This window comes from Pygocentrus nattereri, chromosome 9 (genome assembly GCF_015220715.1).
Source record: "Pygocentrus nattereri isolate fPygNat1 chromosome 9, fPygNat1.pri, whole genome shotgun sequence".
Taxonomy (NCBI): Eukaryota; Metazoa; Chordata; class Actinopteri; order Characiformes; family Serrasalmidae; genus Pygocentrus; species Pygocentrus nattereri.
This window is the reverse complement of record NC_051219.1, coordinates 38,461,378-38,478,539: the sequence shown is the minus strand read 5'-3', so window position 1 is coordinate 38,478,539 and position 17,162 is coordinate 38,461,378. Positions and strand designations below refer to the sequence as shown.

The 17,162-nt window shown below is 42.8% G+C and overlaps 1 protein-coding gene across 4 annotated transcripts in view; it reads left to right on the top strand.

Moving 5' to 3' along the window:
* Positions 1-2,822: 2,822 nt before the first annotated feature.
* flna (filamin A, alpha (actin binding protein 280)) overlaps positions 2,823-17,162 on the top strand; it is a 35,668-nt gene continuing 21,328 nt past the window's right edge. For 3 of the 4 annotated variants that reach the window (XM_017712731.2, XM_017712729.2, XM_017712728.2), the window contains exons 1-2: positions 2,824-3,074; positions 7,850-8,329. In XM_017712731.2, the coding sequence (XP_017568220.1) occupies positions 7,954-8,329 (376 nt within the window). In that variant the 5' untranslated portion in view covers positions 2,824-3,074; positions 7,850-7,953. Of the gene's footprint in view, positions 3,075-7,849; positions 8,330-17,162 lie in introns of all 4 variants that reach the window. The other variant, XM_017712730.2, reaches the window with a different exon arrangement.

Here is a 17,162-nt window from a genome sequence, read left to right as displayed (position 1 = left end):
TTATATAATTGGGCTGTTGAGCAGAGACACTCTGAGTGATAGAGCACTATCAAAGACCACTGGAATGAGTTGGAGTTTGTGATCCAGAACTAATCATACATACCTGACGTCACTAATGTTCTTGTGGCTGAATCTAGTCTAATGCCTTACTTGAGGAGTAGAAGCTGTTACTGTAGCCAAGTGGGGACAAACTCATTATGAATGCCTTTGATTTCTGAAGAAATGTTTGATGAGCAGGTTTGATTGTCAATGAACATACACTATATTTCCAAAAGTATTCACTCACCTACCTTCACACGGATATGAACTTGAGTGACATCTCATTCTTAAGCCATAGGGTTTAATATGATGTCAGCCCACCCTTTGCAGCTATAGCAGCTTCAACTTCTGTGAAGGCTTTTCACAAGGATTAGGAGTGTGTTTATGGAAACTTTTGACCGTTCTTCCAGAAGTGCATTTGTGAGGTCAGACACTGATTTTGGACGAGAAGGCCTGGCTCACGGTCTCCGCTCTAGTTCATCCCAAAGGTGTTCTATCGGGTTGAGGTCAGGACTCTGTGCAGGCCAGTCAAACAACCCGACATCATAATCTCCACCAAACTTTACATGTGGCACAATGCAATCAGACAAGTACCGTTCTCCTGGCAACTGTCAAACCCAGACTCATCCATCGGATTGCCAGACAGAGAAGCATGATTTGTCACCCCAGAGAACACGTCTCTACTGCTCTAGAGTTCAGTGGTGGCACTTTACACAACTGCATTCGACGCTTTGCATTGCACTTGGTGATGTAAGGCTTGAATGCAGCTGCTTGGCCATGGAAACCCATTCCATGAAGCTCTCTACGCTGTTCTTGGGCTAATCTGAAGGCCACATGAAGTTTGGAGGTCTGTAGAGATTGACTCTGCAGAAAGTTGACGACCTCTGCGCACTATGCGCCTCAGCATCCACTGACCCCACTCTGTCATTTTACGTGGCTGACCACTTTGTGGCTGAGTTGAGTCCCAATCGTTTCCACTTTGTTATAATCCCACTGACAGTTGACTGTGGAATATTTAGTAGTGAGGAAATTTCACGCGTTGCACAGGTGGCATCCTATCACGGTACCACGGTGGAATTCACTGAGCTCCTGAGAGCAACCCATTCTTTCACTAATGTTTGTAGAAGCAGTCTGCAGGCCTAGGAGCTTGGTTTTATACACCTGTGACCATGGAAATGATTGGAACATCTGAATTCAAAGATTTGGATGGGTGAGTGAATACTTTTGGCAATATAGTGTATACTGCACATGTACACTTTCTCATAAGCACTAAAATCTGTAGCTCCTGATCTTGGATCTTAGCTGAGAGGACTGCTGGACTGTCGCAGCTCTTCATGTCCAGGAGTGGAACCAGAATTTCTACAGCACACAGCAGCATCGCAACAAAGAAGTGAACTCTAAACAGATGCCAGTGAAATGATATAGATGTAATGATAAACCACTGGATTAATTGTTTTAATGTATGTATGTAAATGTCTTTCATTGTATGTATGTACTATACAAACATGCTTACAAAAGTTTAAACAACTTGGTCAAATTGCATATTTTGTTGATTTTCTAAGTTGCTGACTTCAATGTGTCATTTTTCAGCATATTTTCATGCACAAATTCTATTTTTAAATCTATCTATCTATCTATGTGCCCACGCTGAAAAAGTAGTACTTTTAATTTAGGTGATATAAATATGTGTCGCCTGCATACAAAGACTACCACACTAAGAATGATCCACCACACAAATACTACCTGCTCAGTGGGGGTCCTCTGGGGGTCCTGACCATTGATCAACAGGGTAAAGAAAGGCTAATAAATTATACAGAGAAAAAGATGGACCACAGTCTGTAACTGTAGAACTACAAAAGGCACCTATAGGGTAAGGGTACCATATAAAAGGACCTAATAAAGTGGTCATTGAGTGTACTTTTTGTATATTTCAATCATGTAGAAATTATGTACACAAATACATTCAGTGCATTACTTTATTTCTGTCTCATCCCAGTGCAGAACACAGTGGTGTGGTCAAATGATTTTTGCATGAAAAAATTTGATCATCAGTTACAGGAAATGTTGCCTCTCTCTCTTTCTCTCTCTCTCCATCTCTCACACTCACTCACTCACGCACTCACTCACACATACACACACAGATTCTACCCTGCGTGATCTCATCATTGTACAGCTCTGCAGCACCTCTTTTAGGCCGTGCTTGGCTTCAGTCCAATCAGCCTGTTCAGACTAACCCTGGCCCTGACATTACAGCTCATTCATCAAAAGCAGCTGTGCGCTGTGCGCGTTCCTTTATGTGTGTTTAAATGCTTATAGATGAGCCCTTAACTGTGAACCAAAAGGCCTCTGAATGAAATGAACTGCCACAGACAGACATTTGGGGAGCGTTTCCTCTTAACAGGGCTCTTTGTCCAAAAGCGCCACCTGAGAAGAAACAGACAGAATACAGGCGCACAGAACAGCGGTGTTCTTCCACACCCGTATTCCGGACAGCCCCGCCCTCCTGCGCTACGATTGGGCAGAAGTTTGTGCTCGCGTACGAGTATGAACTTCTAGCCAATCATAGCGCAGGAATAAGCACAACCCCAGCCAATTGTAGTCGGGACGAGGCGGGGCTTGTCCTAATACGGGTGGAAAATAAACTCCACACGGCCCCGCTGCAAAACGGGGTGACATCATACCTTTAAAATCTGAAGGCGCGGTCGCCGGTATAACGTCAGCCTCTCACCGAACCTCACTCACTCTGCTAGAGAAGCGCCCCCCTCTCCACCACTCCTCCACCTCCTCTTTGATACTTTACCAATTAAGGCTCTCGCATTTGAGAGCCACGAAGGAGAGAAGGAGATAGAAAAGGCCGAGGGGTGTCACTAGTGCTCTTTCTGGAGCTAACCGAACTAGCATTTCCCCCCCTCAGGGAGGCTCGCTCGGTCCGGGAGGGAGACAGTGCAGTTTTTCCTGCGTGTAGAGTCGTGAAGGATACAGAAGAAGAAGAAGATACTTGTTCGCAAGACCACCAGCAGCACAACCTAAAGAGTGTAAGTTGGAAGACTCTCCGCTCATCACTCTCGCTGTAGTCCTCACACTGAAGTCTGGTGACAGTTAGACCTCAGCGAAAGCCTTGCTAGTATTAATTGTTTTTAGCTTTTTTAGCTCTGACTGCAAGCTTAAGAAAGATAAAGGCTCTGAAACATGCAGGGGAGGTATTGTGTGCGTGTGTGAATTGTGTATATCTCGCTTAATTACCCGTGTGAGCATTTTACATCGCTGTTGTCACATTTACAGTCTATTATGGTTATTACAGTAGACACTACATGTGCTGTATTCAGCAGTTGCCTGGTCGCTGTTGAACTCAGTGCCGTAAGGGATGATGCCAAAGATGTTTTGAGCTGCACAGCTCGCTTAATGCATGCTCGTATTTTTTTCAAACCTGTCATATTTGAGCGTTGAAACGAACGAAATCAAACACTGCGTTTAATATACAGATGTCAGTGTGTCCGAGTCGAGCTTTGGCCGAGTTTCCTCTGTTGGGGATGTGCTGTTCCTCTCGCTGACCTGTATCCGCTCAGCGCTGAAGCTGTCCTGCGCTTTAGCTCACGTAAAACGCTGCCACACACGCACAACATTGCGCCTCTATACGGGGGGTTTGAGCGCGTAATCCTCATTAAGGGCTCCTCACCAAATAAGGGAAAATATGGAAAAGGTCCGCTCTCGGTGCGCTCATTGACGCTGTAGGTGTGGGCGCCCCCTTGCGCTCTCAACGAGTTACTGCACACTTGAGGCAGCTCACCTGAGCAGCACTCCACTGATCTGCCGTCTTCAAGCATAACGCACACAGATGGATGTTCCTTCTCCTGGTTATGCGGGCTCTAGTTTAGTGCTCCGAGCATCAGTGTCGTATGTCTGTCTCAGTCATTGCAATGTTATTCGTTACTATTGTGTTCGTATTCGTTGATATTGTGGTTTCACATCCTTAAAATACCTTTTCTAAGAAAGAAAGAAAAAAAAGAAGAAAAAAAAAGTAGGCAGTCATCATTTCCGTAGGCTGCAATCTGTGTTTTTCACTTGCTCAAAACAGATAGTGTGCTTTGTGGTTTACAGCCAGGGTGTGGGTTAACCAAGCAGCTCTTTTCCGCTGCACTCCTGCCTTTCGCTTGTGGTGTGACACTGTGTAAGCACATGCGTGCACTTTTTGCATGATTCTATTATAAAGCACTTTTCTTACACCTGAGGCGAATCTTCACACCCCCTGTGTAGGGTCTTAGACTTCTGCGTCCAAATAGTGCAGTATATGTTCAGCAGTGAGTCATTCGAGATAAAATTAGAACGAGGGTTGTCACAATTACTCAGTTTACTTTGATCAAAAATATCATCACTTCAAATTTACCGTCTCGATGATTACCTGGCAATGTGCATGATAAAAATGAACATCGCAGCTGGCTGAACAAAACCATGTAACTCAATTTTTTGTTGTTTTTCCGTTTTTGACATAATCTGAAAATACATGTTGCCTTTTACACTGGGTGTAAACGTCATGATGAATGGACCAAAAGAAATGGCCCAAAATGACTTAGGAAAAAAGTCTGGTTCCGTTGACTCACATTTAAAGTAAAGTAAGTTTTTTACTTCTCCTGTATGGTTATCATTTTGGAGATATGAGGTTTTGTCCGGATTTAAAATGTGGGTATAAGGCTGTGGATTATTTGTCCTTTTTAAAAAACGCCATTCTCGATGAATCGTCAGAATAATCGGCGCATTACTTATTCTAATGTAAAAGTAATGGGCTTAGTTAGAACACTATAGCTATGGGTCCTCAAAAGGCTTTATAAACCGTATCATAATTTTTATCATACTGTGGGAAGTACATTACGCATCATGATCATTATTATGAAACATTGAGTCACGGTGCACTCCATTAAGACACCTGATTTCCTTTCTGAGCAAGCAGATCAACTCCAGCCCTTGACGTGAGGTAAGAAAGGGGAGCTCCATGCACAGCCATTTCTTGTTATAAGCGGTGAAAGCAGCCACAAATGAAATTAAAACACATAATTATGACCCCCCACCCCCACACCCCACCCCATCATGATCAATTGAGGGCTAAATTATGCGTTTTGATTTCATTTGTTGTATAAAGTGCAAATAATCCAGAGGGCTGCTTGCAGTTCTTCCAGTCAGAAAGAACTGAGCGTCCATTCTTTTTCTGTCCTTGCATATAAAAGAATATGACTGGACTGGGTGGGCGTTCCCCAAGCAGAGTGCTGCTCAGGGCCCACAGATGTTCAGTAAGAGCCCTGGCTCCACGTTTAATACCCATCCTATACTGGTTCCATCCTACAGAGGGCGCTAAAGTACAAAATGAGATGGGCGTGATAAAGTACTGGAATTTCTGACTTGCTTGTTTTCCCATTGTCTTAAAGTAAGTCTTACAGTTACATGTTGCGTATGATGAAGCGTACAAGCCTTTACATCAGTTGGAGAAGTGAAAACACTGTGCTGTGGTTAAATGCTTATATCTCCACTGTGGTTTTATGAATCAGTAGCTTATGCAAATATCGATGTGAAATGTTAGACCAGTACTTGCTAACTGATCTGTATGTATGTCTAATTGTGTAAGATAAAGAATTTGAAAGCGAGAGAGAGACTGGAAAAGAGAGTATCTGTGTAATATGGTTGTTTTATTGGGGGGTACTGGAGGTCAGGGGTCATCAGTGGTTAGACGAAGGGCATTCCTCAGATTCTCCAGCAGAGGCAAATTCTGAAAAAAGGCCAAAGGAAAACATTCTTTATGGCCTGCGTCCTCCACACACACATTCAGTTTTGGTCTAGTTGCCTTATTTAGTAAAAGGCTGGATTAATGCACCAGGACCGTTTGGTAAATTTCTCCCACTAAATGAGAACACGGATCCTGCCAAGGACTCTATGATATATATACCTTCGGTATTCAACATAGCATAATTTGCAAGCATAATTTTGCAATCTTATCCATTGTTCATTTTTCTCTCTAAGGGAGGGGCTGTCTGGACTTGCAGACATCTCCTCCAGCAGTGCATTCTCTTGTATATCAATGATAGTGTTACACCAACAGATGAAAGTTTAAGAATGAGATGTATTAAATAAGAAACCTATACAGTGTCTATAGAAAGCTGTTCACATGTGTTAATACTTAATTATAGTAAACACAATGGGCCTCATTCACTGTTTTAAGAAGACATTTGTTCCCAAAATCTATGTACGCAGTTTTTACAAATATTCACCACCAATGTTTTCTTATTTGGGATTTGTTCTTAGGCAACAGCAGAATCTGCGGAAACTCAAGAGCATAAAGGTGTGAACAATTCTGCGGTTTATAAACAAGTCACAAATCTAATGTAGACTTTTTTTTCTGAAGAGCAAATTTAAGAAAGAACTTAGGAAGATATTGGTGAATGAGGCCCAAAGTCCCTATCAAGCTCAGTTCTGATCAGAAACTATACTTGAATAGGAAATGGCAAAGAACCTCTCTTGTAAGTCTTCTATCAAGTATTAGACTGCATTCATTCAGTGCATTGTGTTTATTCCACAGAATGTAGATGAATTCCAGATCTATTATTTATGTTAACAGCACTAACATACTTCCCCCAAGCACCAGATGATGTCTCTAAGGAGACGTAAATAGACTCTCAAAGGTCCTAAACATATGAATAAGGTTGTGCATCTACACCGAAAGCTAGCATGACAGATGAAAAATGAAAACACAAATATTTATGCTTATCTTTTGGCAGTAGTTCAAGTCAGTGTACCAGTCAAGCAACAGGACCTTTTTTTTGTGCAAAAATTGCATAATACTCTTGGGAAGTGTTTCCCAATTCTGCAGCAGGCTCTTGGAGTCTCCATGTACTATACATTTTAGACCATTTTTCCTAGTCTAACACACCGGGCTTAAAGGGCCCATATAACAGAAAACCATCATTTTAAAGCAGTATGTATACACTGTCAAAGTTTCAAAAATGTACCATTCATTTTCCATTTCATACAGTCCGTATATGGAAACAAACCTGCAAAAACAACCCAATTTCATTTCATAATTTTTGTGATGTCACAAAAGCCAACATATTTACATAGATTCACTTACACGGTCTACAGCAGTTTAGCCACGCCCACTCAGACTAAAGTTATAAGGAGTGTTTCATCCCGGACTGCTTTTATAGAAGATGCAATACAGGGCAGCCAACCAGAACAGAGCTCATTTACATATATCAGTCCTGTAAGTAGAGCAACAAATACAGCCTGTTTAATCCTAAGGGATAAAGAAAAGTTGAAAATGATCATGTAAAATGTGAATTATGGCTGCTTTTGGTGCATAACCCCCACTAACGTTATGAGTGGACCTCAGGGGAAAAGGATATGTGTTCTTTGTCCTTTGATCTGTACTTATTGATCACTTCATGAGGCTCCAACCAGGGATATCTCGAAAAAGTGCAGTGCAGTGATAAAACAGAAGCAGGCTTTAGCTGGAAATCAATGGGCTGTGTCCCAAACACCACTCCCCTCCCCCCAAACACACACACACCCTCCTTATCTTTAATCTTTTCAAAGATGTGCACAGGCGAGATTGTGATGACCCCTTTATGTGATTATTTGGCTGTTACATTACTACACATTTCTTCTGCGATATTCAAGGTTTTAACACGTGTAATTTATTATCCAATCAGAGCGCTGGAAAGTTACACTGACTCTTTTGAGAACAACTGTTTCTTAAAAAGTTTCCATTTCTGTTCGCCCTGTTTCATTCCTCTGACTTCTTTTATTTCTTTTTTCCCCTTTGTTATAGTTAAAGAACTTTAAAAAGAAGAGTCTAGCGATTCTTCGAGGCTCCGCCCAGACAAAAAATAGCGAGTCAGTGAGCGAGTGAAGGGGAGAGCCGAGTCCATAAAAATGAGTCAACACCCACGGCTCCACCAGTCGAGCGCAGCCTCTCCCGCGCCCAACGCCTCTCTCAGCCCGGATAAGGACGCCGACATGCCCGCCACGGAGAAAGACCTGGCCGAGGACGCGCCGTGGAAGAAGATCCAGCAGAACACCTTCACCCGGTGGTGTAACGAGCACCTGAAATGCGTGAACAAGCGCATCGCCAACCTGCAGACGGACCTGAGCGACGGCCTCCGGCTCATAGCGCTCCTGGAGGTGCTGAGCCAGAAGAAGATGTTCCGCAAATACAACCAGCGGCCCACCTTCAGGCAGATGCAGCTGGAGAACGTCTCCGTGGCTCTGGAGTTCCTCGACAGAGAGAATATCAAGCTCGTCTCTATAGGTAGGTGCTCTCTTTCCCCTCGACCTCTTGCGCTGATTGCGGTCGCACAGATGGGAAGTTCTTCACACCAGCGTTTATAGTTTATTAGCTCCCCCGCTTGGATTTTATTTCAGACCTCTGGTAGTTTCCGAGCAGAGTCTTTAAAATAGATGCTGCAGTTCGGAGTCTCTCTTCGTTCCTCTCTTTCTCCTCTCTGCATGTGTGTGTGGCTGAAATCCCGCTGCTGTGAAATGAGGGTGCAGTCTGCGGTTGAATGTTCAGGCTCCCATCCCACCTCAGACGGCGGAGAGAGCTAAGCTAGGCTACACGACAACGGCGGGGAACTAACGTTATGTAAAACCGGGCCTAGTTGAAGACCACCGGTTAGGAGAGCCAACTAGCGATATAACCCATCACCTTCATCTCACAGCTTCACTTATCTTGACCGGAGCCGCCTATATCCCATTTTTTCACTCACGAATAACTTTTTTTTGGCATACACGTGAACACGTTAACCTATCTAACGTTAATGGGGAGTGAGCTGTGGTAAGTGGCTCGACTTTGGGTGCCTCACATGTCCACTCTTCGTTGTCGTGTTCGGCTGTTTCTCGCAGCTGAACGCTGAATTAAACCTCTGGAAACTATGCCAGAGTTTTTATCCGCCACGAACAAGTTGAGCTGAACGCGTGTGAGGAGGGTGGGGAGCTAATCCTGTCAGTGAGTGTCTGCATCATCAGCCCAGAGTTTTCCACACAGCTCCAGGGCCTGTTCTCTTTGATGGATGGCTTTTTAAAAGTAAATAAATGAATAAATAAAGGTTAAATTGGGCAGAGCCACATATGCCAGCCTGTCATTTGATCTTATCTTGCTGGCTACACTGTCAAACAATAAATCCTATATGGGCTTATTTAAGTCTTGTCACTGCTTGTCTGAACACTTGCACATCTACAGTGTGCACATCTGTGTGTTCTTACAAAATCTCTCAAGTGTGGGGCCTTTTTGGGAAGTCCTATTAATTTTTAAATGAAGTGAATCTAATACAAGCAGACTTGATTGAAAATGACTTGAGATTTTTTTTTGGCATAACACTCTGCTGTGCTGCAGGGATACCACACATTTGTCCTTATATCCTTATGGAGCTTAAAGTTGGAAAATGGGATCTGCTGGAAGGAGTGGATGGACCATGTGCCGATTTGAATTGCATTTAAATATCCATTTGTTTTAAGGTGGAACAGCCTTCACACTGTTTATATTGTGGATGCTGAAAGCATTTATTTGAGAAGACGTTTGTTTCTTGCACTCCTGTTTCGATTTCAAATCCCCTTTTCCAGAAAAACCACAGCTACCACATTTTCACACTCTTGTCTGCGCTTCCAAATGTTGCTTCCATGTTTTGGACCACTATCTGGTTAAGTGTTTACTTTGTGGGAACGTGCCTACAGCTTCAGTTCAGAGAGTTTGATGGCACAGCCGGGCTTCCTGAATGTTGGTTTACCAGGTATTCAGCATTTAGGTAGGAATGGAGACTGAATTCATCTATTATGCCATGGCAGTGTTTCTCAACAGGCCCTCGAGGGGATGACTTTAACATTTTATGTTGTGCTGTTGCAAGCCAAGGAAGCCAGGGACTGCCAAGACTTGGGGAACTAAAACCTCAGGTGATGCATTGTAGCATTTTACATCTGCTTGTGCTTACCGGTAAGGATTGCTGTTGGAGAATTTTGATACATCTACATGATACTAGCTGTTTCACCAACATTTGACCTACGATTTGAGTTGTAGAGCTTTCTGGTATTCACTTTGAGAGCTTTCAAAGATATGCAGACATGCATACCTTTGCTATCTCACTAACAGGAGCAGTGCTCTTTAGATTATCACCCATGGAGTTGGCTTGGTAGCTTGGCAGTCTAGTCTTAATGTCCCATTTACAAAGTTCTCCCTGATCAGAGAAAACCCTTTACGAGCATGGCAGCATGGGGAGATGGGTGCTTTCATGCATTTTTGTGCAGAGGTTCCTTCTGCCTCAGCAGATGCAGCATGGTTGGAGTTCAGATAGTGGTAAGTGGTAAGTGGGAGGGTGCTGTCTGTCTCACTCAGTCATCTCTGGGTGTGGCTCTCCATGATGTGCTGCCTTCTGACACCCTGTTGCTCAATCTTCATGCCACAGTTTTACTGCATAGCAGATCAGGACAGGACTTGAATTGACCTTACTTTTTAAAATTTAAGAGCCTGAGACTCACGAGACCCATGTAACCATTTAAGGATTAGCCCTTTTTTTTTAAAGTGATAATTGAGGGAGCCTGGAGGAAGAAGTGCACTCTAGTGAACTGCTTTGCGACTACAAGTGTTCAATAAGCTTGTTAATTTAGTCTTCTGTTGATGCATGGATTCAAAAGGTCATACTAATTGTGTCCAGTAAGTCAGTGGTCTTCATTAAGGACGAGAAGGAAAAAGCTGATTAGATATGCTGATTAGATATGCTGATTAGATTCTCAAATAATTGAGAAATAAAAAAATAACAAGTGTTCCCATGAAAAGCATCAAAGGCAGAAGTAATATTTGCCAAGTACAGTTTCCCAGTTGTTGCAATAGATCAGGCCCTAGGGTGTGGCAAGTTGTAGCTGGTTTGCTGAAGTGAAATGTTTTCAGCTTTAAGGTTTGTCCTGTGATATGGGTGTGAACCAAGTAGTTCTCTGATCTGTGAAGTGATGCATAGGCTTTGTGGAGATGCATCGTTCTTTACTTCTCACTCCTGTCCTGTACAAAGGCAGCTACAAATTTCTACTTGGGCCATCAAGGCAATTAATTTTTACAGCTAAAATTAAGAATGTGGCCAGAATTAAAGAAACATTTACTTCTTATACTTAGTGTGTATGCATATTATTCACTGTAACATGCATGCTTCAGCCAGGTTGTTGCTTTGAATAGGACATTTATTTTAAACTTTAGTAAAAACAGGCACATTCATGCCTTTTTTTTTTTTTTTTTTTTTAAAGAGAAACAGCCATGAACCCATACCAGCAGGATCCCATAAATGCATGTATTTGAAGTCACAACTTTTAGAGTAAGGGTTAAAACAGTTTATGAACAAACACTGAGGTATTTATTATTTTATAAATAATTTTATTAAAGATTTTCATGAAATCACTTAATGCTCAAAGCTAAAAGTAAGTCTAAGCTTCAGCGGAATGTGTTTAACAAGAAGATATTGTGCTAATTCTTTTTTGGTGTTGCCCAGGCCATGTGTTGTGATTAGTGGTGGATAGTTGTGAATGAATGAATGAATGAAAAATTAAGCTGATCAGATGGTTTATTTAAAGAAGGGAAAATCAGGAAAAGAGCTCTGCTTTTTTTAGTGGCTTAAATGTGGCCTGGGACACCAGACAATGTGCATTGTCAACCCCTGCATGTCACCTAGTCAGACTTCTCAGTGTTAGATAATAGATGTGCTTCATGAAGGTTGATATGGGACCATTGAGATCAGTGCCAAACCTAGAAAGCTTGACTATATATGTGTAAAGTCTTCCATTGACTTTACTCTGAATAAATACTTTTTTGTATAACTGCTTTGTCTCCACAGTGATAACCCTTATCTTGCTATCTTACAGATGCATTTCCTTTGAGTGCTTTCTCTGTGCCAGCTCTGTAGTTGTCTTTATCTGCTGAATATTGTGCATGTTTGTTTAGCTTAGATTCTTAACTCCTGTTGTCTTGTATGCCCTACCCATAATGTATAGTGTGCTAGGGGCAGCCTGTAGGGGCTTTGCGATATTCCTTTCGGAACCCCATTTGCAGGATTTCCTTTTCACTCTGTCCTTTCTCAAGGAACTGGTGCAGTCTTGAAGGTTTAGAGTCGTACTGTGTAACTGGAGGAGTTGGTGTAAAGAAAGTGGGATGATGCTTTATATATATAAAAAAGCAGGCAATTGAAGTGAACTGAGTGAGTTTTTGAATGTCTTATGTGGAAAGAGAAAGGGAGGTGTGTCTGCGTGAGAGAGCATGGCACCCACACTACTATACCAACCACACGGCGGAAAGCACCTGGTACAAGTTCTCCCCTGCAGTTATTTTGCTTTTGGTTTGAGTCTCTAACTCTCATCGTCAGATTTTAGAACAAAAGTTTAGCACGAATCTGTTCCTCAGTGAGTCAAATGCAGCCCTTTATGTGAAACCTTTTCAAAGTGATGTTTTTTTCCTGGGGACACTGAATCTCAAAGACAGCAGCTGGGCAAACCACATGAAGACTATTACAATTACATGTTTCCTCAAGGAGAATTTGAAGCCTTAAATCTCTGTAGTCACAGTTTGAAACGGTGAGGTAGCTTCAAGACTGATAAAAGGGCAAGCTGTAGTCTTGCTGTTATGTTGGTGCCTCTGTTTTCCACAGAGACTCAGCAGATAAGGACAGTTCAGTTTGGCACCACTTGTTAAGCTAATACTGAGGGATGGTATGTTTTTGCAAACCTTGTGGACTAGAACTGTGGTTTCCTTTCTCTTTATTCAGTTTGAGAGAAGGGGAGAGATGGGGGGAGGGCAAATGAAGGAGAGGTGCAAGTTAAGAGCAAGGGAGTAGAAGTGAGTGCTGGACTTGGACGTATTGCTTAGAGGGTGATATGGCTCACTCTTATTTGCCAGCAGGCACCTGAAGTGATGGCCAGGCATTCATACACGCTTGCTTGAGCTCTACTTCCGTTATTACTGCACTGTTTCAGGCATATAGAATAGAGATGGTATGGAAGGATTTGGGCACTTTGGGTTTTATGGTGTTCCCTTGTGTTCTGTCCTGCTGTGCCATAAGGACAGACCTTTAACGGATATGCTGCAGCTTATCGATGCATAGTAGTCAATATTTGTTGAGTGGACATTGGTTACTTGAAATACTATGAAACAAAGTCAGGTCTTGTCAATTTAGCCTCTGGAATTTTTGAACAGACAGCATTCCCAGAACATGAGTCGGAATGCGTTCAAGATTAGACACCTACTTTGGAGGGCCGAGTGTGCTGGGTGTAATATGGATAATGTTTTGCATGGTTGTATACACTGTATGTGTGTTTTGTAAAAGCGATGTGGACTGGTTGCTGGAACTTGGCTTGACACAGAACGAAGGGAGCCAAATGACAATCCAGCTCTGTCAGTATGGGGTTTTTACAAAAGTCCAAACACAGCAGTTTTCACTGTTCTAGGTTTTTTTTCCTTTTCCTTCTTGCTCTCCCTGCATCCCTCCCTCCTTCCCTCCTTCACTTACTCTGTTCCCTCCCTCCTTGTAATCAGAAACCACAGTGGAGGGGAATGGCTGGACTGCCAGGATCAAGTTTGCTTCTGCCCTTTTAAGGCTAAAAAACCAAGGGGAACATTTCCAAAAGAGAGGGAGGGAGGAAGGCTGGAAAGGAGGGAGGGACATTTGGAAGCAGCAGAAAGGAAAGCAAGAGGAAGTTTGCTTGTGGAGCTCATGCTCTTAAAAGCGTGTGTTGGTTAGGCTGTATTTTGAAAAGGCTTTCCTGTATGTGTCAATCTAGCACCATTCAGTGTTACTGCACCACATGGTGTTCCTCACCATTCAACGGTTCTTTCCTTTTTTTTTTTTTTTTGAGGACTTCTTAAAACAGTAGAAGGACCGTGACACGTTGGCTGTACCTGTGGCTTTCTTTCTGTTTCAGTTCAATTGTAAATGTCTCTGACTCATGAACGTAACATTGCTGTTCTGTGTGCAGTTGCCACTTGGGCCGTAAGCTGAAGGGGTTATTGATGAAGCATGTTTTCCATGGTTCGTTTGTTTGTGTCTTTGTCTAGCCAGCAGGCCAGGACTTGGTGATAAGACCTAACTGGAATGTGAGCAATTTCCTTTGCACACTAGCCCCCCCCCCCCCCCCCCCCCCCCCTTGGTGCCATGCTGTTAGCATTACTGCCCCCTCACTGGGCTTTAATTGTGACTCCAATTTTAATTGAGTCAAATGTTTCTCTGAATGTTTTCTGAAAGGTTTTAAAAATCAGTAGCCTGTTCTGGACCAAACCTGAACGGTTTCCTCTCCCTGATCTTGTCTGGTGGATGGTCGTTTGTGCCTGTCCTCTGTATTGTATGTAGAGGCTCATGTCGTGGTGCGTCAGAGGTCTGGGTGTGGGGTTGGAGGTGATGCTGATGTCACTTTGGCTGCAGTTGGTCAGTGAGCCCAGAGACACTGAGTCATGGGAATATCCTGAGGTATATCAGTGTTCCTATCCAGAGCTGATGAGTCAGCTTTCTGAGATTAGCTTCTTTTAGGATGCCCTTACTATTCCTTTTATCTCTCTCGCTTGCTCTGTCTCTCCTTTTTCTCCTCCTCTGTTTTTGCATGTCCCATCCTTCTTTCTCTCAGCTGTGCGATTCATGTTTTGGGAATTTGATGGTTTGGCCATCTATGTCCAAAAAAGGCCCTGAGACTGGTGTGGTGGGGATTCCAGTCATGTTTTATGCTTGCTATGATGTGCGTCACCAGCCCCCTGACTCTCCTAAACACACAAGTGCCCCTGAAACACACACTAACCAGAGCTTTAAACAACCCTGAAATGTAAATTCTGAACCAGAGTATAGGCTAAGAACATTACGTCTTAAAGAGCTTTGAACCTGAACCCACCAGAGCTCGATAGTCGTCCAAAACCAAACCACACCAACCAACAGGAAAATTAATCCAAGTCATTACTGATGATCCTGTCTGCTGTGTTACGTTAGACAGTATTAATTCTAGTGGTAAGGACAGTTTTAATAATTTACATTAGATGTTAAGATTTGACTAATTTCAGACTAATTACATGAATTACTGTAGCAGAAAGTGTGGTTCACATGGTATTACAGTGCTAAAGTCATTCATTCATTCATTCATTCATTCATTTATTTATTTATTTATTTATTTATTTATTGCATTTGTAACCTTTTACACTTTAAAAATGTGTATGACTTGGCTGATTTAGACCACCAGACACCTGCATCTGCTTATCAGTGCATCGTTGGATTATGCATTGGCTGTGTTCAGGCATCCTAGTGTTTTAAGCTGGGTCAATTGTACATAGTCCATGCTGTCCTCCTATACCTGAGGGGTCATCACTTTCATAAGGCAAGTGACCTCAGTCTGTGTGTTTTTAACAATTACGATTTAAAAGTAGAAAGGAAGAATAAAGTAGGGAGGAAACTAAAGCATGTGTATGCAGGATCTGTTGGGGATACTTTGAATCTGACCAGTCTCTTTGATTCGAACAAATACTTCAGGCCCCGATGCCCACACTCTTGCCCTTCTGTCTCTGTGCTATGGTTCACAGTTCCCAGGAATCTGCAGAATGAGTAATGAACTGTCTCATTCAGAAGTGGTGATGAATACGACTCAGGGTTTTTTTTTTTTTTTTTTTTTTTAATTTACCCCTGATGAATATCTGTGCTAACTGCAGCAGTTTAGGAACAAAAGCGATGTCTTGAGTTTGTCCAGCTGTACTGGCTAGGCAAGCCATTCATTCCCCCCTCTACCTAATGAGGGCTGTCATTGCCGATGCAGTTTGGGGCTGAGATACAAAGAAAGCAGTTACACTTAAGCCTATAAAACATGTCTGTGGGTGAATCGAATTGATTTGCAGTTAAAGGAATGTTGCGCCAGAGCAGCAATGGATCAGCAGCTCCATCTCCAGCTGTGCTGCCAGCCTGGAGTGTGCTTTTACATGTGCTCAGGGGTGCTGGCCACACCCTCTCCACACTGCAGCTCAGACTAGGAGCTTTAATCCCTCTAACAAGCTCCAACCTGCTCAAGGCAGCAGATCACTCTCTCCTTCACCACACACACACACCCAGCCTGTCTGTCTCTGTGTGTTTGTTACTGATGCATACTCACATACAGAGTTGTCAGGGCGACTGCAGTCATTAGGGCCTGGTCCTGCTCAGACTTCTTCCTCCACTTCCTTCTGAGATGGGGATTATGAGCTAGAGGTTCCAGTTGTTAAAGGAATGCTCTAGCTGTTGTATTTGTAATGAGTGGTTTTATTACATGAGTGAGTTGAATGATTTAGCTTTACTTAAAAAGAAACCAATGACTAAAAGTAAACTTTCAATGGAAGTTTCAGCGCCTGTCCATTGGCTTCTACTGTAGAAGTGTTGTTGATTTGGTGTTCTATCATTTTTAAGCACAAGGAAGAGTCAAAAGTATCTTGTCATTGACTATGCTACAGATGTGGCTGTTGGCGGTAAAGTTGCAGGGGGGTGGGGGAGCTTTTTTTTTTTTTTTTTTTTTTTTTTAAAAGAAACCTCATGCTAGCAAATAGCCTTATTTTCCCCCCCAGTCTCCATTCCAGGGTTTGGAGGGTAACAGTGCTTTTAATTTATTTTGGGAACTCTGAATGCCGTTTTATTGCCCTGTGGCCTAAAAACATCTCCAGCATCTTTTATTCAGAAAGAAAATTGATCCGAGATGGTTCACGTGGTCCAGAAACCAAGCTGAATTCCTGCAAACTTTGGTGTTTTTGGGTGGGGGGGGGGTTGAGGTTTGTAGGCCACACTCTGGAAAATTGGGGCCAAACAAAAAAATTTGCAAGTGTATTATTTTACATGGCGGAACGGCACTGTTTGATAAGTAGTGGAGGGCAGGAGCAGGAAGAAGTGTCCTGTGATTTCAAAATATACAGAGTGTTCAAGGCTTTTATTTAAGGCGGTTTCATTTACATGTGTTCACCCTTTCTTCTGTTCTCTTGGGTTGAGGGCCGTGTTGGCTCAGCCTGCTGGTCATCTCTGAAGGAGAATGTTGAGTCTGGAGTGAAACAATGCTTGCATAAACGGCATTCACTGGTGAAGGACGGTCATATGAATATACAGAGCCTAACGCAAGTTAGCCGTCCTGTAGGC